The sequence below is a fragment of the Squalius cephalus genome (assembly GCF_949319135.1).
Source record: "Squalius cephalus genome assembly, chromosome: 1".
In the NCBI taxonomy this organism is placed as follows: domain Eukaryota; kingdom Metazoa; phylum Chordata; class Actinopteri; order Cypriniformes; family Leuciscidae; genus Squalius; species Squalius cephalus.
Window position 1 is genome coordinate 67,341,707 of NC_137122.1, and position 22,596 is coordinate 67,364,302.

Sequence of the window (22,596 nt, forward strand, 5' to 3'; positions counted from 1 at the left end):
TGCGCCCGCACCTCCCCAAACGGACGAGGCGTTTGAGAGAGAGAGACGCGTGAGTGACAGAGAGACGGAGGGAGAGCAAGCAAAGGATATGCAGCTGAACGAATATGCTGCGTGTTTTAAATAGCGTGAAAAATAAAATGAATAACGAAACGCAATATGTGGCGGCCAGTGTTGATTCTGTGGCGCACCGCCACGAATTAGTCTATGTGTGGGAAACACTGGCCTATCAGAAGCTTATATTGTTGGTACAGGTGTGCTTTAAAGTTTCCTGGTCGATGACGTCACCCGCCTATGACGTTCCGTCAAGCCATTGGACTGATTCCAATCACAACGCAATCACGTAGGGGCGTTCCCACAGCGTTTCAACACAGCGTCTCATTCCCTCTTCAGGGAACTAAGGTATTATGTAACCAAGACAATTTGTATTCATTTAATTTGGTATATGATCAAGAAATAAATGTACATTAAGCCAGTGCTTCTCAAACCTGTCCTGGTAACACCCAGCACTGATCTCCCACATCAAACAAACATGATTCAACTCATCAGCTCATTAGTAGAGACTGCAAGACTTGAGTTGGGTGTGTCTGATGAGGGAAGCGTCCAGAATCTGCAGTGGTGGGGACAGGACAGATCTGGCTGGCACACACTAAAATGGTTTGGATGAAGTTGTGGAGATTGTTATGCATTCTAATTTATTTTAATTTTAATTTAACAAAACATAATTCAATTCTAATATAACATCTTGCCGGTTACTGGTTAATGACAGGCGTCGTTTAGGAAAAAACTAAATGAACATTTCTAACGGTTGTTTCACCAAGTACAGTGTAAATGCAGATATCGTATATGGGTCCTTTTTAAAAGAAGATGCAATCTAAAACCGGAAATGCCTGAGCTGTAATAAGTAAAACGTGGAAGTCGTTGTGCTAGTAGACCATTTTGCGATGTACACCTCTTTCAGATTGTGAATATGAATATGATTGTCGAAAGTAAATGTATTTGTGTATGCAATTGTTCTACTTTATATACTGATCGAGGAGCTCTGGAGTACCTCCAATAACAGATACTGTACCTAATATAATATGATAACAAATGCCAGTTTCCAATATCAAGTAGCTTAACAGGCTGTTTTTGTACAGCTAATAAAAATGGAAGCAGATGACGGACATCTTACGTGAAAAATAAGGTGGTAAGTTTAGCTGTTTAGCTTTAAAATCCGAGACAAAGAGCAGTGGAATGAAAAAACACAACCGATGTAAAGTGATTGTAACAAATAAATATGTAATATTTACACAGTCTACCTGGATTTGTTGATGTCACACAGACTTGGAGTTTTGGGTCTTCTGAGCTGGCTGCACAAATAAGGTCACTATGTAATGATGTTAACATTTAAATTTTTTAAAGCGACATACTTATCTGGCATGAAGCACAACAGACGATCATCAGCCACAGCAAATTCTGCTTTTGTCGAGACATAATTCCCCAAAACAGCCTGAGAGAGACACGAGTTAAATTTTCTTTTCAACAGATATCAGTTATAAATCCTAAAGCATTTTCTTATTGCATTGTTGAGATGTAAAGTCCACAGTCCAAGAGGAGAGAGAGTTTCATCCATTCACATATGAAGCCGTACGATTATGATCCGCAGCTCAGAGCCACCGAAACACTGGCATATGGTTTATTTGCAGACATGCAAATCATGAATATTTTCCACATCTATGTGTGTGATCAAGGAAAATATATGAATCCACAGGCATGTGACTTTAGTTTCATTCTGAAGATGTAAATTTGTTTTCTAACTAATCACTAATATTCAGCACAATTCAATGCTCCCACAATAACAGACGGTTTCAGTAATGATCACCACAGATATTTGTCATTTATTTTGAGTGATTTCAATAAAGTTTGCCCTTTTTAGGGTCATAATAATTTAATGTACATACATCATTTTAAACAGTTCTCACTCATTCAGAAGTGACATTTGTCTTTGGTGAAAATTTGATTTAAATTTGATTATTTTGGTTACAATACAGTTTCCCCTTAAACAGCAGCCCAGTTAAAGAAATCAGTCTAAGAAAGTCTAAGAGACAAAGACTTAAACCTTAATTATTCTAATTTTAAACATTTTCCACAACATTAATTCTGGATTAAACGATGGTTGTGGTGGAGCTGGAGCTTTCTGGATCATCAGAGAAATTTCCCGCAACATCATTATGAATGTGGTAGTAATACAGGAAGAGAAAAAACCCTGAAAAAACATACAAACAAAAAACTAGTTAGAAAAACATGTTTTATCTCATTTAAATACATTCAATATATCATTAAAGGTGCAGTATGTAATATTGCCAGCTAGTGGGTGAACTCGGTATTGCAGTCCAAATTCAAAATATTGGAGAGGTTCTATATTTTAGCTCTCTATACAAAGCATAGGCTACTTTATTTAAAATGGCGCAGCAGGATTTTGAACAGTAGCTGGACACCGCGGACAGACGTTGAGTGGCGCCGCCGGTATGTGTACACTCATAGAAAACAATGTGTTCGAAGACGTGGCACGGCGCTGCTCTTCTCGTCTGGTGTGTGACGGTGTTCAGTCAAACCCTGTCAGAAGGCGGTCGACCACCGGACAAGGGAGTCACGCAGCTAGATAAACTCACAGGTATCGCACACAAGACACGTCGTGTTCAGTTTAAGACAGAATCTGATCACAAAACATGCAAAAGTTCATTTCAAGAAGTGGTGTTGATAAGTTTGGTGTTTGAAAAAAACCATCGATGGTAAAACAAGGATGCCTTGGCTTTTTAGGATGGGTAGAAGGTTTGATTTCGGACCCCTTTAGTTTGCCAGCTTTCATGACTGAAATACGTGTTGTTTTCCACCAACTGGCAACCCAGGGTGCCGAAATATAATTGGGTAAACTGGCAGAGGGCGGAGTCACACGGACCAAAACAAAGACAGACATTCCAACAAGGAACGCATATTTTCAAAGGAGAATAATTAAATGTATAGCATTGTTTTTCAGAGAAACAAGTATGTGAACTGATGTGAACGCATGTTTCTTAAATATCTCCAAACATATTATGGTATTTTTATGCTTTAGTACAGTCAAAAACTTACATACAGTACCTTTAAAGTCATTTGCATAATTGTTTTAATGTAACCAAAAATACACTTTGGGCCAAATGCTTTTGGTCAAATACAATAAAATGAATGAATAAATAATATTTTAAAAAGAAAGAAAATATCAATTTAATAAAATAATAATTATATATAAAATAAACAATTACGTACGGATAAATAGAAGCATTCTACTAAACCAGATATAATGGTGTATGTGATTGTTTCTCACCCTGAAACGAGTTCAACGCGGTGAAGATGTAATATGAGGGAATGAGCATCGGTCCGTAACTGAAGAACGCCACAGCCCACGTCAGGCCGAAGAGCAGGAACAAACTCAACACCATCATGAGCTGCTTTCTGAACGTGCTTCTCTTGCCGTCAGCCGCTTTTACGTGTCGGGCTTGGACAATCTTAGTGATGGTCATGATGAAGATTCCAGTTGTGAAGATGAAGACTAAAGCGTAGTAGCCAATGTTCACTATGTAGTGAATTAAAGGATCTGTAATCCAGCACCTATAATTAGAAGAGAAGAGAAAATGTTGATTTAAAAGCGTCATTATTAGGCTATTTCATGCATTTGTGACATCAGAACAACTTACATTTGTGTGGTTTTTCCAGATGTTGCGTTTATAATCACTTCTTTATATCCTCCTATTGAAACAACAGCTACGACTATTGGAGCCGGAAACGCTGAAAGCACACAGAGACAAGGGTTATTATAGGTAACTAAAAAATATTAATAAAAAAATAAATAAAATCCTAAAATAACACTGATGGAGACAAATTATTTTGTTGAGTGCTCAGATGTTCTTTAAAAAAACGGCTCAAGAAAAGGACAAAAACACCATAAAAGTATCATGACAGTAGTTAATATGTCTCGAGCACAATATATTTTCTTAAGTGAGCACTATAACAGGTGGTTTCTCCATATAACTCACTCCAGCCGAACACGGTGATCTTCCTCATGTAGTTTGTGATGGTGATGTTCTGTCTGATGAGCCATAAGTACATATGAAGAGCTTGAATGAAGAACCAGGTGAATGTAGTCAGCATGGAGTAATGCATGAGCAGCGCTATGAAGACACACGCAGCCTTGTCTTCTGTGTTGGCGACGCTCTCGTTTGACAAAAAGGATAAATTCAGGAGAAACAAAGCCACAAACATGTTCATCAAGATCTTCGTGGCCTGGTTTGATTTGGCTTTCCTGTTCAAATGTAAAAACAACCTGTATTTGTAACATGCATTTACCAGACGCTTTAATCCAAAAGAGGAGCAAAAGCAATTGGTCAAAGAACTTAAAGTAACTATATATTATATTTAAGAGACTGTACCGTAACAGGAAATGCATGAAAAGAGCGACGGACAGAAAAAACATGGAGATGCCACAGCCGATAGAAGTGATGAAGCTCAATGATTCCACATATTGCGCTGTGATGTTTGCATTTACATCTGGAGGAGACTGAGCAGAGAAAACAACAGAAACACACTGATCAGCTGGATGATTTTTAAAAACCTATTGTTGCTTGTAAGCAAGAATCAGATCTTTCAATTTTAAATGCATTTATCTGTTAAGTTTCTTTATTGAACTTGTACAAGCTCACTAGCATATAGTGGACTAAAAGACTGATATTGATTTCATGGGGTCTTTAAATGAAACACTGAGAAGCTTCTCACCATCAGCACTGCAAAGAACGTCAGATGTGAACACGAGCACTTTATGGTGTTATTGTTGATTTTTACTGTCTCACAGCCGGACGTCGTCCATTTAAGATTTCCTTCAAAGAAAAGAGAGAGAGGAATGAAATATATCAAATAAATTAGGTTTGCTGTTGGGATCAATACATCCATAAATAAATGTACCTTTGCCATCCCAAGAACTGCAGGACGCCTCACCGACCTGTAAGAACATTTTTATTTTGCTTTCACAGTGTCTGGTCATTATATATATAAAACCGTTTCACAACAAAACCTTTATTACCAGATCTTTCTGTGTAAAGAACATTTCTATGTTGTTGGTAAGGTTGGAGATATTGGCCCTCATTGTTATTCCATAAACCTCATTGTTCAAAACAGTGTAATTTGTAGTTTCATCCTAAATAAGAAATAGAGCAAATCAAATATAAACGTGTGATGAATACAATAGATAAAGAAACATTTGTTAAAAGAATAGTTTAACACATAAATGTCTCTTATGCTGTTATATTTTCAATGGAACACAAAAGTAGAATTTTTAATTATTTTCAAACAACAATTTATAATCGCAAAGAGGATAAAAAAACATGATAGAATCATCATAACAGTAGTGGTTATGACATAATGTACTAATATCCAGCCAGGTCAAGAGATTTGTGTGATTATGGAAAAAGATTAGTGTAAATGTGAAAATATATGACATTTATTGGGTGAACTGTCCCATAAACATTCCTTAAAATGTTCAAACATGGATTTTTAAATGTTTTTATTGTGAGTACCTTTCCCATGTTTTTGAACCGTAGAACTCCAAGTAATGCGCGTCCATGGTTTTCCAGTCGTGATTTATTAAAGGCTTCGCTGGGAATCTTTACAGACCAGGGAATGTCTGTCTGCAGGTCACTTTGACAATCAGTAACCTGTGGAAAAAAAATTGCATAATAAATGAGAAATAATACCATGTTTTATTGTTTCTCAAGTCTTACATTTATCCTGTTTGGATCTGAAGAGTAACATGTGTCTCTGGCTTCTGTGTTCTCGTCTTGTATGTGAAGAAGACCAATAACATCCCCCATGACAATCTGTGCGTTGCTTATATTGTTCTTTTCCATCTCTTCCATCTTAGACTCCAGATTGTCCAAGGCAGCTCTGCAAAATTGAAAAATATCTCTGTATTCTGTGATAAGAGTTTTAATTTTAAAAAGTCACATGGTAACCACACACTTACGATGCTTTTGAGGAATTAATAAATCCATTATTGTCTTTTAGATAATCTGTAGTTGTCCCAGATGATGTGAAACTGGTAGTTGGATTGTTAGTTGTCCCAGATGATGTGAATGGATTGTTAGTTGTCCCAGATGATGTGAAACTGGTAGTTGGATTGTTAGTTGTCCCAGATGATGTGAAACTGGTAGTTGGATTGTTAGTTGTCCCAGATGATGTGAAACTGGTAGTTGGATTTTTAGTTGTCCCAGATGATGTGAAACTGGTAGTTGGATTGTTAGTTGTCCCAGATGATGTGAATGGATTGTTAGTTGTCCCAGATGATGTGAAACTGGTAGTTGGATTGTTAGTTGTCCCAGATGATGTGAAACTGGTAGTTGGATTGTTAGTTGTCCCAGATGATGTGAAACTGGTAGTTGGATTTTTAGTTGTCCCAGATGATGTGAAACTGGTAGTTGGATTGTTAGTTGTCCCAGATGATGTGAAACTGGTAGTTGGATTGCTAGTTCTCCCAGATGATGTGAAACTGGTAGTTGGGTTGTTAGTTGTCCCAGATGATGTGAAACTGGTTGTTGGATTGTTAGTTGTCGTAGATGATGTGAAACTGGTAGTTGGATTGTTAGTTGTCGTAGATGATGTGAAACTGGTAGTTGGATTGTTAGTTCTCCCAGATAATGTGAAACTGGTAGTTGGGTTGTTAGTTGTCCCAAATGATGTGAAACTGGTAGTTGGGTTGTTAGTTGTCGTAGATGATGTGAAACTGGTAGTTGGGTTGTTAGTTGTCCCAGATGATGTTAAACTGGTTGTTGGATTGTTAGTTGTCCCAGATGATGTGAATGGATTGTTAGTTGTCCCAGATGATGTGAAACTGGTAGTTGGATTGTTAGTTGTCCCAGATGATGTGAATGGATTGTTAGTTCTCCCAGATGATGTGAAACTGGTAGTTGGATTGTTAGTTGTCCCAGATGATGTGAAACTGGTAGTTGGATTGTTAGTTCTCCCAGATGATGTGAAACTGGTAGTTGGGTTGTTAGTTGTCCCAGATGATGTGAAACTGGTTGTTGGATTGTTAGTTGTCGTAGATGATGTGAAACTGGTAGTTGGGTTGTTAGTTGTCCCAGATGATGTGAAACTGGTAGTTGGATTGTTAGTTGTCGTAGATGATGTGAAACTGGTAGTTGGATTGTTAGTTCTCCCAGATGATGTGAAACTGGTAGTTGGGTTGTTAGTTGTCCCAGATGATGTGAAACTGGTAGTTGGATTGTTAGTTGTCGTAGATGATGTGAAACTGGTAGTTGGGTTGTTAGTTGTCCCAGATGATGTTAAACTGGTTGTTGGATTGTTAGTTGTCCCAGATGATGTGAATGGATTGTTAGTTGTCCCAGATGATGTGAAACTGGTAGTTGGATTGTTAGTTGACCCAGATGATGTGAAACTGGTAGTTGGGTTGTTAGTTGTCGCAGATGATGTGAAACTGGTAGTTGGGTTGTTAGTTGTCTCAGATGATGTGAATGGATTGTTAGTTGTCCCAGATGATGTGAAACTGGTAGTTGGGTTGTTAGTTGTCCCAGATGATGTGAAACTGGTAGTTGGATTGTTAGTTGTCTCAGTTGGTGTAAAACTAGTAGTTGGATTGTTAGTTGTCTCAGATGATGTGAAACTGGTAGTTGGGTTGTTAGTTGTCCCAGATGATGTGAAACTGGTAGTTGGGTTGTTAGTTGTCTCAGATGATGTGAAACTGGTAGTTGGGTTGTTAGTTGTCCCAGATGATGTGAAACTGGTAGTTGGATTGTTAGTTGTCTCAGTTGGTGTAAAACTAGTAGTTGGATTGTTAGTTGTCTCAGATGATGTGAAACTGGTAGTTGGATTGTTAGTTGTCGCAGATGATGTGAAACTGGTAGTTGGATTGTTAGTTGTCTCAGTTGGTGTAAAACTGGTAGTTGGATTGTTAGTTGTCTCAGATGTTGTGAAACTAGTAGTTGGATTGTTAGTTGTCGCAGATGATGTGAAACTGATAGTTGGATTGTTAGTTGTCTCAGATGATGTTAAACTGGTTGTTGGATTGTTAGTTCTCCCAGATGATGTGAAACTGGTAGTTGGATTGTTAGTTGTTGCAGATGATGTGAAACTGGTAGTTGGATTGTTAGTTGTCTCAGATGTTGTGAAACTAGTAGTTGGATTGTTAGTTGTCTCAGTTGGTGTAAAACTAGCAGTTGGATTGTTAGTTGTCTCAGATGATGTGAAACTGGTAGTTGGATTGTAAATTGTCTCAGATGATGTGAAACTGGTAGTTGGATTGTTAGTTGTCTCAGTTGGTTTAAAACTAGTAGTTGGATTGTTAGTTGTCTCAGTTGGTGTAAAACTAGCAGTTGGATTGTTAGTTGTCGCAGATGATGTGAAACTGGTAGTTGGATTGTTAGTTGTCTCAGTTGGTGTAAAACTAGTAGTTGGATTGTTAGTTGTCTCAGATGATGTGAAACTGGTAGTTGGATTGTTAGTTGTCTCAGATGGTGTGAAACTGGTTGTTGGATTGTTAGTTGTCTCAGATGGTGTGAAACTGGTTGTTGGATTGTTAGTTGTATCAGATGTTGTGAAACTAGTAGTTGGATTGTTTGTTGGATTGTTAGTTGTCTCAGTTGGTGTAAAACTGGTAGTTGGATTGTTAGTTGTCTCAGATGATGTGAAACTGGTAGTTGGATTGTTAGTTGTCTCAGATGGTGTGAAACTGGTTGTTGGATTGTTAGTTGTCTCAGATGGTGTGAAACTGGTTGTTGGATTGTTAGTTGTATCAGATGTTGTGAAACTAGTAGTTGGATTGTTTGTTGGATTGTTAGTTGTCTCAGTTGGTGTAAAACTGGTAGTTGGATTGTTAGTTGTCTTAAATAGTGTGAAACTGGTTATTGGATTGTTAGTTGTCTCAGATGTTGTGAAACTGGTTGTTGGATTGTTGGTTGTCTCAGATGTTGTGAAACTGGTAGATGGATTGTTAGTTGTCTGAGATTGTGTGAAACTCATAGATGGGTTGTTAGTTGTCTCAGATTGTGTGAAACTGGTAGTTGGATTGTTAGTTGGATTGTTAGCTGTCTCAGACGATGTGAAACTGGTTGTTAGATTGTTACTTGTCGCAGACGGTGTGTAACTGGTAGATGTATTGTTAGTTGGATTGTTAGCTGTCTCAGATGATGTGACACTAGTAGTTGGATTGTTAGTTGTCTGAGATTGTGTGAAACTGGTTGTTGGATTGTTAGTTGGATTGTTAGTTGTCTCGGATTGTGTGAAACTGGTAGATGGATTGTTAGTTGTCCCAGATGGTTTGAAACTGGTAGTTGATTTGTTAGTTGTCTCAGATTGTGTGAAACTGGTAGCTGGATTGTTAGTTGTCTCAGATGGTTTGAAACTGGTAGCTGGATTGTTAATTGGATTGTAAATTGGCTCAGATGATGTTAAACTGGTTGTTGGATTGTTAGTTGTCTCAGATTGTGTGAAAATGGTAGTTGGATTGTTAGTTGGATTGTTAGCTGTCTCAGATGATGTTAAACTGGTAGTTGGATTGTTAGTTGTCTCAGATGGTTTGAAACTGGTTGTTGGATTGTTAGTTGTCTCAGATTGTGTGAAACTGGTAGTTGGATTGTTAGTTGCATTGTAAATTGTCTCAGATGATGTTAGACTGGTTGTTGGATTGTTAGTTGTTGCAGATGGTGTGAGACTGGTAGATGGATTGTTAGCTGTCTCAGATGATGTTAAACTGGTGGTTGGGTTGTTAGTGGTCTCAGATTGTGTGAAACTGGTAGTTGGATTGTAAATTGTCTCAGATGATGTTTGACTGGTTGTTAGATTGGTAGTTGTATCAGGTGTTGTGAAACTAGTAGTTGGATTGTTTGTTGGATTGTTAGTTGTCTCAGTTGGTGTAAAACTGGTAGTTGGATTGTTAGTTGTCTCAGATGGTTTGAAACTGGTTGTTGGATTGTTAGTTGTCTCAGAATGTGTGAAACTGGTAGTTGGATTGTTAGTTGCATTGTAAATTGTCTCAGATGATGTTAAACTGGTTGTTGGATTGTTAGTTGTTGCAGATGGTGTGAAACTGGTAGCTGGATTGTTAGTTGTCGTAGATGATGTGAAACTGGTAGTTGGATTGTTAGTTGTCCCAGATGATGTGAATGGATTGTTAGTTGTCCCAGATGATGTGAAAATGGTAGTTGGATTGTTAGTTGTCGTAGATGATGTGAAACTGGTTGTTGGATTGTTAGTTGTCGTAGATGATGTGAAAATGGTAGTTGGGTTGTTAGTTGTCTCAGATGATGTGAATGGATTGTTAGTTGTCCCAGATGATGTGAAACTGGTAGTTGGATTGTTAGTTGTCGTAGATGATGTGAAACTGGTAGTTGGGTTGTTAGTTGTCGTAGATGATGTGAAAATGGTAGTTGGGTTGTTAGTTGTCTCAGATGATGTGAATGGATTGTTAGTTGTCCCAGATGATGTGAAACTGGTAGTTGGATTGTTAGTTGTCGTAGATGATGTGAAAATGGTAGTTGGGTTGTTAGTTGTCTCAGATGATGTGAATGGATTGTTAGTTGTCCCAGATGATGTGAAACTGGTAGCTGGATTGTTAATTGGATTGTAAATTGGCTCAGATGATGTTAAACTGGTTGTTGGATTGTTAGTTGTCTCAGATTGTGTGAAACTGGTAGTTGGATTGTTAGTTGGATTGTTAGCTGTCTCAGATGATGTTGAACTGGTAGTTGGATTGTTAGTTGTCTCAGATTGTGTGAAACTGGTAGTTGGATTGTTAGTTGCATTGTAAATTGTCTCAGATGATGTTAGACTGGTTGTTGGATTGTTAGTTGTTGCAGATGGTGTGAGACTGGTAGATGGATTGTTAGCTGTCTCAGATGATGTTAAACTGGTGGTTGGATTGTTAGTGGTCTCAGATTGTGTGAAACTGGTAGTTGGATTGTAAATTGTCTCAGATGATGTTTGACTGGTTGTTAGATTGGTAGTTGTATCAGATGTTGTGAAACTAGTAGTTGGATTGTTTGTTGGATTGTTTGTTGGATTGTTAGTTGTCTCAGTTGGTGTTAAACTGGTAGATGGATTGTTAGCTGTCTCAGATGATGTTAAACTGGTGGTTGGATTGTTAGTGGTCTCAGATTGTGTGAAACTGGTAGTTGGATTGTAAATTGTCTCAGATGATGTTTGACTGGTTGTTAGATTGGTAGTTGTATCAGATGTTGTGAAACTAGTAGTTGGATTGTTTGTTGGATTGTTAGTTGTCTCAGTTGGTGTTAAACTGGTGGTTGGATTGTTAGTGGTCTCAGATTGTGTGAAACTGGTAGTTGGATTGTAAATTGTCTCAGATGATGTGAAACTGGTTGTTGGTTTGTTAGTTGTCTCAGTTGGTGTAAAACTAGTAGTTGGATTGTTAGTTGTCTCAGCTGGTGTAAAACTAGTAGTTGGATTGTTAGTTGTCTCAGATGATGTGAAACTGGTAGTTGGGTTGTTAGTTGTCTCAGATGGTGTGAAACTGGTTGTTGGATTGTTAGTTGTATCAGATGTTGTGAAACTAGTAGTTGGATTGTTTGTTGGATTGTTAGTTGTCTCAGATGATGTGAAACTGGTAGTTAGATTGTTAGTTGTCTCAGATTGTTTGAAACTGGTAGTTGAATTGTAAATTGTCTCAGATGATGTTAGACTGGTTGTTGGATTGGTAGTTGTCGCAGATTGTGTGAAACTGGTAGTTGGATTGTTAGTGGTCTCAGATTGTGTGAAACTGGTATTTGGATTGTTAGTTGCATTGTAAATTGTCTCAGATGATGTTAAACTGGTAGTTGGATTGTTAGTGGTCTCAGATTGTGTGAAATTGGTAGTTGGATTGTTAGTTGCATTGTAAATTGTCTCAGATGATGTTAGACTGGTTGTTGGATTGTTAGTTGTTGCAGATGGTGTGAGACTGGTAGATGGATTGTTAGCTGTCTCAGATGATGTTAAACTGGTGGTTGGATTGTTAGTGGTCTCAGATTGTGTGAAACTGGTAGTTGGATTGTAAATTGTCTCAGATGATGTTTGACTGGTTGTTAGATTGGTAGTTGTATCAGATGTTGTGAAACTAGTAGTTGGATTGTTTGTTGGATTGTTTGTTGGATTGTTAGTTGTCTCAGTTGGTGTTAAACTGGTAGATGGATTGTTAGCTGTCTCAGATGATGTTAAACTGGTGGTTGGATTGTTAGTGGTCTCAGATTGTGTGAAACTGGTAGTTGGATTGTAAATTGTCTCAGATGATGTTTGACTGGTTGTTAGATTGGTAGTTGTATCAGATGTTGTGAAACTAGTAGTTGGATTGTTTGTTGGATTGTTAGTTGTCTCAGTTGGTGTTAAACTGGTGGTTGGATTGTTAGTGGTCTCAGATTGTGTGAAACTGGTAGTTGGATTGTAAATTGTCTCAGATGATGTGAAACTGGTTGTTGGTTTGTTAGTTGTCTCAGTTGGTGTAAAACTAGTAGTTGGATTGTTAGTTGTCTCAGCTGGTGTAAAACTAGTAGTTGGATTGTTAGTTGTCTCAGATGATGTGAAACTGGTAGTTGGGTTGTTAGTTGTCTCAGATGGTGTGAAACTGGTTGTTGGATTGTTAGTTGTATCAGATGTTGTGAAACTAGTAGTTGGATTGTTTGTTGGATTGTTAGTTGTCTCAGATGATGTGAAACTGGTAGTTAGATTGTTAGTTGTCTCAGATTGTTTGAAACTGGTAGTTGAATTGTAAATTGTCTCAGATGATGTTAGACTGGTTGTTGGATTGGTAGTTGTCGCAGATTGTGTGAAACTGGTAGTTGGATTGTTAGTGGTCTCAGATTGTGTGAAACTGGTATTTGGATTGTTAGTTGCATTGTAAATTGTCTCAGATGATGTTAAACTGGTAGTTGGATTGTTAGTGGTCTCAGATTGTGTGAAATTGGTAGTTGGATTGTTAGTTGCATTGTAAATTGTCTCAGATGATGTTAGACTGGTTTTTGGATTGTTAGTGGTCTCAGATTGTGTAAAACTGGTATTTTGATTGTTAGTTGCATTGTTAGTTGTCTCAGATGATGTTAAACTGGTTGTTGGATTGTTAGTTGTCTCAGTTGGTGTGAAACTGGTAGTTGGATTGTTAGTTGTCTCAGATGTTGTGAAACTGGTAGTTGGATTGTTAGTTGTCTCAGATGATGTGAAACTGGTTGTTGGTTTGTTAGTTGTCTCAGATGGTGTGAAACTGGTAGTTAGGTTGTTAGTTGTCGCAGATGATGTGAAACTGGTTATTGGATTGTTAGCTGTCTCAGATGATGTAAAACTGGTAGTTGGATTGTTAGTTGTCTCAGATGATGTGAAACTGGTAGTTGGATTGTTAGTTGTCTCAGTTGGTGTAAAACTGGTAGTTGGATTGTTAGTTGTCTCAGATGATGTGAAACTGGTTGTTGGTTTGTTAGTTGTCTCAGATGGTGTGAAACTGGTAGTTGGATTGTTAGTTGCATTGTAAATTGTCTCAGATGATGTTAGACTGGTTGTTGGATTGTTAGTTGTCTCAGTTGGTGTAAAACTGGTAGATGGATTGTTAGTTGGATTGTTAGCTGTCTCAGATGATGTTAAACTGGTATTTGGATTGTTAGTGGTCTCAGATTGTGTGAAACTGGTAGTTGGATTGTTAGTTGCATTGTAAATTGTCTCAGATGATGTTAGACTGGTTTTTGGATTGTTAGTTGTTGCAGATGGTGTGAAACTGGTAGATGGATTGTTAGTTGGATTGTTAGCTGTCTCAGATGATGTTAAACTGGTGGTTGGATTGTTAGTGGTCTCAGATTGTGTGAAACTGGTAGTTGGATTGTTAGTTGCATTGTAAATTGTCTCAGATGATGTTAGACTGGTTTTTGGATTGTTAGTTGTTGCAGATGGTGTGAAACTGGTAGATGGATTGTTAGTTGGATTGTTAGCTGTCTCAGATGATGTTAAACTGGTGGTTGGATTGTTAGTGGTCTCAGATTGTGTGAAACTGGTAGTTGGATTGTTAGTTGCATTGTAAATGGTCTCAGATGATGTTAGACTGGTTGTTGGATTGCTAGTTGTTGCAGATCGTGTGAAACTGGTAGTTGGATTGTTAGTGGTCTCAGATTGTGTAAAACTGGTATTTGGATTGTTAGTTGCATTGTACGTTGTCTCAGATGATGTTAAACTGGTTGTTGGATTGTTAGTTGTCTCAGATTGTGTGAAACTGGTAGTTGGATTGTTAGTTGGATTGTTAGTTGTCTCAGATTGTGTGAAACTGGTAGTTGGATTGTTAGTTGTCTCAGTTGGTGTAAAACTGGTAGTTGGATTGTTAGTTGTCTCAGATGGTTTGAAACTGGTTGTTGGATTGTTAGTTGTCTCAGATGGTGTGAAACTGGTAGTTGGATTGTTAGTTGCATTGTAAATTGTCTCAGATGATGTTAGACTGGTTGTTGGATTGTTTGTTGTTGCAGATGGTGTGAAACTGGTAGATGGATTGTTAGTTGGATTGTTAGCTGTCTCAGATGATGTTAAACTGGTATTTGGATTGTTAGTTGGATTGTTAGTTGTCTCAGATTGTGTGAAACTGGTAGTTGGATTGTTAGTTGGATTGTTAGTTGTCTCAGATTGTGTGAAACTGGTAGTTGGATTGTTAGTTGTCTCAGATGGTGTGAAACTGGTAGTTGGATTGTTAGTTGTCTCAGATGGTTTGAAACTGGTTGTTGGATTGTTAGTTGTCTCAGATGGTTTGAAACTGGTTGTTGGATTGTTAGTTGTCTCAGAATGTGTGAAACTGGTAGTTGGATTGTTAGTTGCATTGTAAATTGTCTCAGAGAATGTTAGACTGGTTGTTGGATTGTTAGTTGTTGCAGATGGTGTGAAACTGGTAGTTGGATTGTTAGTTGGATTGTTAGCTGTCTCAGATGATGTTAAACTGGTATTTGGATTGTTAGTGGTCTCAGATTGTGTGAAACTGGTAGTTGGATTGTTAGTTGCATTGTAAATTGTTTCAGATGATGTTAGACTGGTTGTTGGATTGTTAGTGGTCTCAGATTGTGTGAAATTGGTAGTTGGATTGTTAGTTGCATTGTAAATTGTCTCAGATGATGTTAGACTGGTTTTTGGATTGTTAGCTTTCTCAGATGATGTGAAACTGGTAGTTGGATTATTAGTGGTCTCAGATTGTGTAAAACTGGCATTTTGATTGTTAGTTGCATTGTTAGTTGTCTCAGATGATGTTAAACTGGTAGTTGGATTGTTAGTTGTCTCAGATGATGTGAAACTGGTAGTTGGATTTTTAGTTGTCTCAGTTGGTGTGAAACTGGTAGTTGGATTTTTTGTTGTCTCAGTTGGTGTGAAACTGGTAGTTAGGTTGTTAGTTGTCTCAAATGATGTGAAACTGGTTATTGGATTGTTAGTTGTCTCAGATGATGTAAAACTGGTAGTTGGATTGTTAGTTGTCTCAGATGATGTGAAACTGGTAGTTTGATTGTTAGTTGTTTCAGTTGGTGTAAAACTGGTAGTTGGATTGTTAGTTGTCTCAGATGGTGTGAAACTGGTAGTTGGATTGTTAGTTGTCTCAGATGGTGTGAAACTGGTAGTTGGATTGTTAGTTGCATTGTAAATTGTCTCAGATGATGTTAGACTGGTTGTTGGATTGTTAGTTGTTGCAGATGGTGTGAAACTGGTAGATGGATTGTTAGTTGGATTGTTAGCTGTCTCAGATGATGTTAAACTGGTGGTTGGATTGTTAGTGGTCTCAGATTGTGTGAAACTGGTAGTTGGATTGTTAGTTGTCTCAGATGGTTTGAAACTGGTTGTTGGATTGTTAGTTGTCTCAGAATGTGTGAAACTGGTAGTTGGATTGTTAGTTGCATTGTAAATTGTCTCAGAGAATGTTAGACTGGTTGTTGGATTGTTAGTTGTTGCAGATGGTGTGAAACTGGTAGTTGGATTGTTAGCTGTCTCAGATGATGTTAAACTGGTATTTGGATTGTTAGTGGTCTCAGATTGTGTGAAACTGGTAGTTGGATTGTTAGTTGCATTGTAAATTGTCTCAGATGATGTTAGACTGGTTTTTGGATTGTTAGTTGTCTCAGTTGGTGTAAAACTGGTAGTTGGATTGTTAGTGGTCTCAGATTGTGTAAAACTGGTATTTGGATTGTTAGTGGTCTCAGATTGTGTGAAACTGGTAGTTGGATTGTTAGTTGCATTGTAAATTGTCTCAGATGATGTTAGACTAGTTGTTGCAGATGGTGTGAAACTGGTAGATGGATTGTTAGTTGTCTCAGATGATGTTAAACTGGTGGTTGGATTGTTAGTGGTCTCAGATTGTGTGAAAATGGTAGTTGGATTGTTAGTTGCATTGTAAATTGTCTCAGATGATGTTAGACTGGTTGTTGGATTGTTAGTGGTCTCAGATTGTGTGAAATTGGTAGTTGGATTGTTAGTTGCATTGTAAATTGTCTCAGATGATGTTAGACTGGTTTTTGGATTGTTAGCTTTCTCAGATGATGTGAAACTGGTAGTTGGATTATTAGTGGTCTCAGATTGTGTAAAACTGGCATTTTGATTGTTAGTTGCATTGTTAGTTGTCTCAGATGATGTTAAACTGGTAGTTGGATTGTTAGTTGTCTCAGATGATGTGAAACTGGTAGTTGGATTTTTAGTTGTCTCAGTTGGTGTGAAACTGGTAGTTGGATTTTTTGTTGTCTCAGTTGGTGTGAAACTGGTAGTTAGGTTGTTAGTTGTCTCAAATGATGTGAAACTGGTTATTGGATTGTTAGTTGTCTCAGATGATGTGAAACTGGTAGTTTGATTGTTAGTTGTCTCAGATGATGTAAAACTGGTAGTTGGATTGTTAGTTGTCTCAGATGATGTGAAACTGGTAGTTTGATTGTTAGTTGTCTCAGATGATGTAAAACTGTTAGTTGGATTGTTAGCTGTCTCAGATGATGTTAAACTGGTGGTTGGATTGTTAGTGGTCTCAGATTGTGTGAAACTGGTAGTTGGATTGTTAGTTGTCTCAGATGGTTTGAAACTGGTTGTTGGATTGTTAGTTGTCTCAGAATGTGTGAAACTGGTAGTTGGATTGTTAGTTGCATTGTAAATTGTCTCAGAGAATGTTAGACTGGTTGTTGGATTGTTAGTTGTTGCAGATGGTGTGAAACTGGTAGTTGGATTGTTAGTTGGATTGTTAGCTGTCTCAGATGATGTTAAACTGGTATTTGGATTGTTAGTGGTCTCAGATTGTGTGAAACTGGTAGTTGGATTGTTAGTTGCATTGTAAATTGTCTCAGATGATGTTAGACTGGTTGTTGGATTGTTAGTGGTCTCAGATTGTGTGAAATTGGTAGTTGGATTGTTAGTTGCATTGTAAATTGTCTCAGATGATGTTAGACTGGTTTTTGGATTGTTAGCTTTCTCAGATGATGTGAAACTGGTAGTTGGATTATTAGTGGTCTCAGATTGTGTAAAACTGGCATTTTGATTGTTAGTTGCATTGTTAGTTGTCTCAGATGATGTTAAACTGGTAGTTGGATTGTTAGTTGTCTCAGATGATGTGAAACTGGTAGTTGGATTTTTAGTTGTCTCAGTCGGTGTGAAACTGGTAGTTGGATTTTTTGTTGTCTCAGTTGGTGTGAAACTGGTAGTTAGGTTGTTAGTTGTCTCAAATGATGTGAAACTGGTTATTGGATTGTTAGTTGTCTCAGATGATGTAAAACTGGTAGTTGGATTGTTAGTTGTCTCAGATGATGTGAAACTGGTAGTTTGATTGTTAGTTGTCTCAGTTGGTGTAAAACTGGTAGTTGGATTGTTAGTTGTCTCAGATGGTGTGAAACTGGTAGTTGGATTGTTAGTTGCATTGTAAATTGTCTCAGATGATGTTAGACTGGTTGTTGGATTGTTAGTTGTTGCAGATGGTGTGAAACTGGTAGATGGATTGTTAGTTGGATTGTTAGCTGTCTCAGATGATGTTAAACTGGTAGTTGGATTGTTAGTTGCATTGTAAATTGTCTCAGATGATGTTAGACTGGTTGTTGGATTGTTAGTTGTCTCAGTTGGTGTAAAACTGGTAGTTGGATTGTTAGTGGTCTCAGATTGTGTAAAACTGGTATTTGGATTGTTAGTGGTCTCAGATTGTGTGAAACTGGTAGTTGGATTGTTAGTTGCATTGTAAATTGTCTCAGATGATGTTAGACTAGTTGTTGCAGATGGTGTGAAACTGGTAGATGGATTGTTAGTTGTCTCAGATGATGTTAAACTGGTGGTTGGATTGTTAGTGGTCTCAGATTGTGTGAAAATGGTAGTTGGATTGTTAGTTGCATTGTAAATTGTCTCAGATGATATTAGACTGGTTTTTGGATTGTTAGCTGTCTCAGATGATGTGAAACTGGTAGTTGGATTGTAAATTTTCTCAGATGATGTTAAACTGGTTGTTGGATTGTTAGTTGTCTCAGATGATGTGAAACTGGTAGTTGGATTGTAAATTGTCTCAGATGATGTTAAATTGGTAGTTGGATTGGTAGTTGTCTCAGATGGTGTGAAACTGGTAGTTGGATTGTTAGTTGTCTCAGATTGTTTGAAACTGGTAATTGGTTTGTAAATTGTCTCAGATGATGTTAAACTGGTTGTTGGATTGTTAGGTGTTTCAGATGGTGTGAAACTGGTATTTGTATTGTTAGATGTCTCAGTTCGTGTGAAACTGGTAGATGGATTGTTAGTTGTCTTTGATGGTGTGAAACTGGTTGTTGGATTGTTAGTTGTCTCAGATGGTTTGAAACTGTTAGTTGGATTGTTAGTTGTCTCAGATGGTTTGAAACTGTTAGTTGGATTGTTAGTAGTGGTGTGTGACGGTGGTGTCACAGTAGTTGATCTTTCATCAACACAGATCCATTCTGTCCCTTTAAATTGCAGAACACATTTGCTTTCTTCTTTTCCTTCAACACAAAGTATTAAATAAGAGATGGATTTTAATTATCTATCTGTGCATTTGGATCTCACAAATTAAAGTGATCCTAATATATTGTTGTTTATTCATAATGCATGAATGCATGTTCATCATAGTTCACATATTCTTTACTGAATGGGGTAGGGAGTTAGTCCCGTCTCGGTCTCCTTGAACTGGAGCGCATCACAAAAAGGCTACTTGCCTCACAGACATGAGCAATATATCTTTAGAAAGCATGAAATGTTTACTTTTTATAGTCTAGAAAATCCGAAAATTATTTGTTGCATAATGATGAACACATTTACAATTTATAATTGATTTAGTTTATATAAAGTCTATGTTTTGGATGAATATTTTAGTGGAGCTCTGCCCCACCTGCTAGGTTAGCTAGGGTTGCCTTCAAGGTTAGCAAAAAAAATAAAAATATTAATAACGTAATGCCTGCCAACGTTATGGTCAAAGGGATGGAGACCAGAGGCCATTTTTTTTTAATGGATGTCAATGGAGGAGAGGCTTCACTACACCGAATAAACCGCTTTTGTGAGGCTTATCATTTAATGAATCGTTAGCCCATGGCTAATCTTCAATATGTTTGCTCTTAAACATACATTTTTAGAGTTTACATTAAAAAAATGCTGTTTTATAAGAGAAGTTATGGACAATTGCGCGATAGATATGATTTAGTTTACGGCACTTCTCAATCTTTTCTATGGTATCCGTAAACAGTTATTGACTGTCCTACAACTCTGAATGAAATTCAGTGACGTCAAGGCTGTAATGTGATTGGCTATCAAGGCACACATGATCCAAGTTGACCATCATGCTTTCTCCAATGGTAGAGCCAGGGACCCTGATATCTCCCAATAATAAGACAAGGTTAAACTTCTACTTGCTTCTTTTGTTTCATACTTATTGCCAGGAGAATATAACACAGGAAAACGACATAAATGAAATAATGCACATAAAAACATTATGTAGGCTAAATATAGCAGATATCAGCACAGACACATTCCTATAATGGTAAGTTACACCTGTCCTGTTAAATAACCACTGTTCTGCCCTAATTGAAAATATAAACTGACATTAATAAACACTGTAAAAGTGGACAAAATCTTACCGGGTGTTGAGTTTCCATTAAAGGTGCAGACGGGCTTGCAGACAGGGGTGGTCACAGTCTGTGCTAATAAACAAGCTGAAGGGAAGAGAGTTATTACAAAACTCACTAAATATAACTAGTCTAAAATAGTCTTTACCATAATCTGCTCTTCCAAACTCAAACACATTACAGTGCTTAGAAGACTATTAACACAGACTCCGTTCAAACAGTTTGTCTTAGGTGTGTTAGGATCTGTATTTGTTTTGCATTGATTACTTCATCATCACTGATATTAATGATCAATCATTGCAACCCTAAAATACATTTGCACTTATGAGTTGTGTGTTAAAACGTCATTAAATTTAGGATGACACACACCTGTATTTTGGACTTGTGATGGCAGACAATTCAATTCATTTGGCAAAAGCCACAGCTCTATGTCTGCACTTGTTTTATCCATTCTTACTTCATATATCCCTCCATAATTTGTTATGTTAAAACTTTGTTTTTTGCCATCTGTTTCGCAGCACCCTGGAAACCAGAGAGAACACTAAAATACATTTGCACTTATGAGTTATGTGTTAAAACGTCATTAAATTTAGGATGACACTCACCTGTATTTTGGACTTGTGATGGCAGACAATTCAGTTCATTTGGCAAAAGCCACAGCTCTATGTCTGCACTTGTTTTATCCATTCTTACTTCATATATCCCTCCATAATTTGTTATGTTGAAACTTTGTTTTTTGCCATCTGTTTCGCAGCGCGAGAGAACAGAGAGAAGATTGTTTAATTGTTTAAACAAAATACTTTCTAAAGAGTTAAGATCTCAAGAACAGTTAAAATAAAATAAAATAAATAAATGTTTTTACCTAGACAAGATGTGTTTATTTTGACATTCATTGTGCAAACGTTCTTAATTTCTGTACCACAAGCTTGTGGAGATTCAATACCTGGATTCAGAGAGTTTGGAAATTTATCTGCCAGTCATCACAAGAACATTCAGATAATAACTGTACAATTAATCTTATAGTCACGATAGCAGTGTATATTTCACATCTACCTGTGTCACCCGAGTCCCAGAAACATGCATCTGTCAAACTGTCACCAACTAGTATATTTTTGAGTAACTTGCACAAAGATAACATTAAGAACCAATTATGTAATGATTGTGACGTTCAGGTCAGGCAAGGAAGAGGAGTCGATGCAAGCGGATCTAGATGCAGCCGTACTCTTTAATAAAAAAATCAAAACCAGGAAACAAGCATAGTTCACATCAGCATAGTTTGCTTGAGTATAATGGATGCAAGATGAATATGGCTTTCTCCAGAATCTCTCCACTTCAGCGTGAAGATTTTGGAGAAAGGGAAGGCTCATACGAGCTGGGCGGTTATATCCCAACAAAAAGCGTTCATCCAAGCGACCGTGAGCGAATGCGCTTCTCATGAATCCACAGAAGATCTTAACCTGTCCGTAGCGCGGGACATAACATTCAGCAGGTCGTCATATGCGGGACAGGCGAGCTGAGAGTGCTCAGAAGCATCTTCAGCTCAACAGCCTCCTCCTGCTCATCTTGGCTCAAAACATCCTTGTCATCAAAATCTAGCAACTCACCCTCATCAGCCGCCGCCGAATTAGATTTACTCATACCTCTTTCAAATTCGTCAGCAAGCGAATTTGAACATCTTCCCTCGAGAAGATGGACAAATAAGAGCGAAGTTTCTTCATTGAGAAGCGTTCAAAACGCATGCAAACAGCCCCCTCAAGTGTGCATGCTCCTCGCCCAGGCAAATAACGCACGTCACGTGTGTCATATAACGCTGACATGGATGAACACACCTGCGAAAGCTTTTCGAGCTAGTGCTTGCCATATTCGCCTTATTAGACGCGTGTTCAAACAAGCAGTCTCCTGAAGACAATAAAGAGGATGACGTATTTCACAGGTGCCCTTTTATACTCACGGTCACACCTGTAGTGACATCACAGACTGTCGCCGGCCAATGTTAAGTTCATTGCTGTGTTTAGACTCAATCGTGTTTTGTGTCGTGTTGTGTTTAGGCATTCCCCAAAGTGTCCTCTAGGGGATTCAGTGTGAGTTCCCATTCGAAAGGGAACAGACTGGAAACTATATAACTAATGAAGGTAACACGTTAGAATACTGTTCCTTCAATAATGAATAACTACACAGGAACTCTGATTAACGAATTAGTAATCGTGCTCAGATATTATAAAAAATAGTAGTTATTGATTAGCTAATAATGAACTACTACATTCATATGAGCGCGATTACGTACTAATTTGTTAATCAGAGTTTCTTGTTAGTTAATAGTAGTTACTAGAATGTTAATAATTCATTACTCGTTTGTTCCTGTGTAATTATTCATTAATGAAGGAACAGTATTCTAAAGTGTTACCCTAATAAAACTAATCCACTAATCCAAATCAAACTAAAACTGAATGTGACAATGATGTGACATAATGCTATAAAACAACAATATAACAAAATCATAGAATGT

The 22,596-nt window shown here is 37.6% G+C and overlaps 1 protein-coding gene and 1 long non-coding RNA gene across 2 annotated transcripts in view; one reads left to right on the forward strand and one right to left on the reverse strand.

Annotated features, from left to right (window-relative positions):
• Positions 1–22,596, forward strand: part of LOC307159713 — a 144,690-nt gene that overhangs the window by 26,218 nt on the left and 95,876 nt on the right. The gene's annotated exons all lie outside the window — the stretch shown is intronic.
• LOC307167600 (adhesion G-protein coupled receptor G2-like) lies at positions 1,852–7,101 on the reverse strand. The gene is made up of 11 exons (XM_079886832.1): positions 6,032–7,101; positions 5,790–5,952; positions 5,586–5,723; positions 5,093–5,206; positions 4,975–5,011; positions 4,789–4,889; positions 4,446–4,573; positions 4,053–4,318; positions 3,714–3,804; positions 3,344–3,627; positions 1,852–2,245 (listed from the first exon to the last, which is right to left on the reverse strand). The coding sequence occupies exons 2-11, from the start codon at positions 5,922–5,924 to the stop codon at positions 2,145–2,147; spliced, it is 1,395 nt and encodes a 464-aa protein (XP_079742958.1). The 5' UTR covers positions 5,925–5,952; positions 6,032–7,101; the 3' UTR covers positions 1,852–2,144.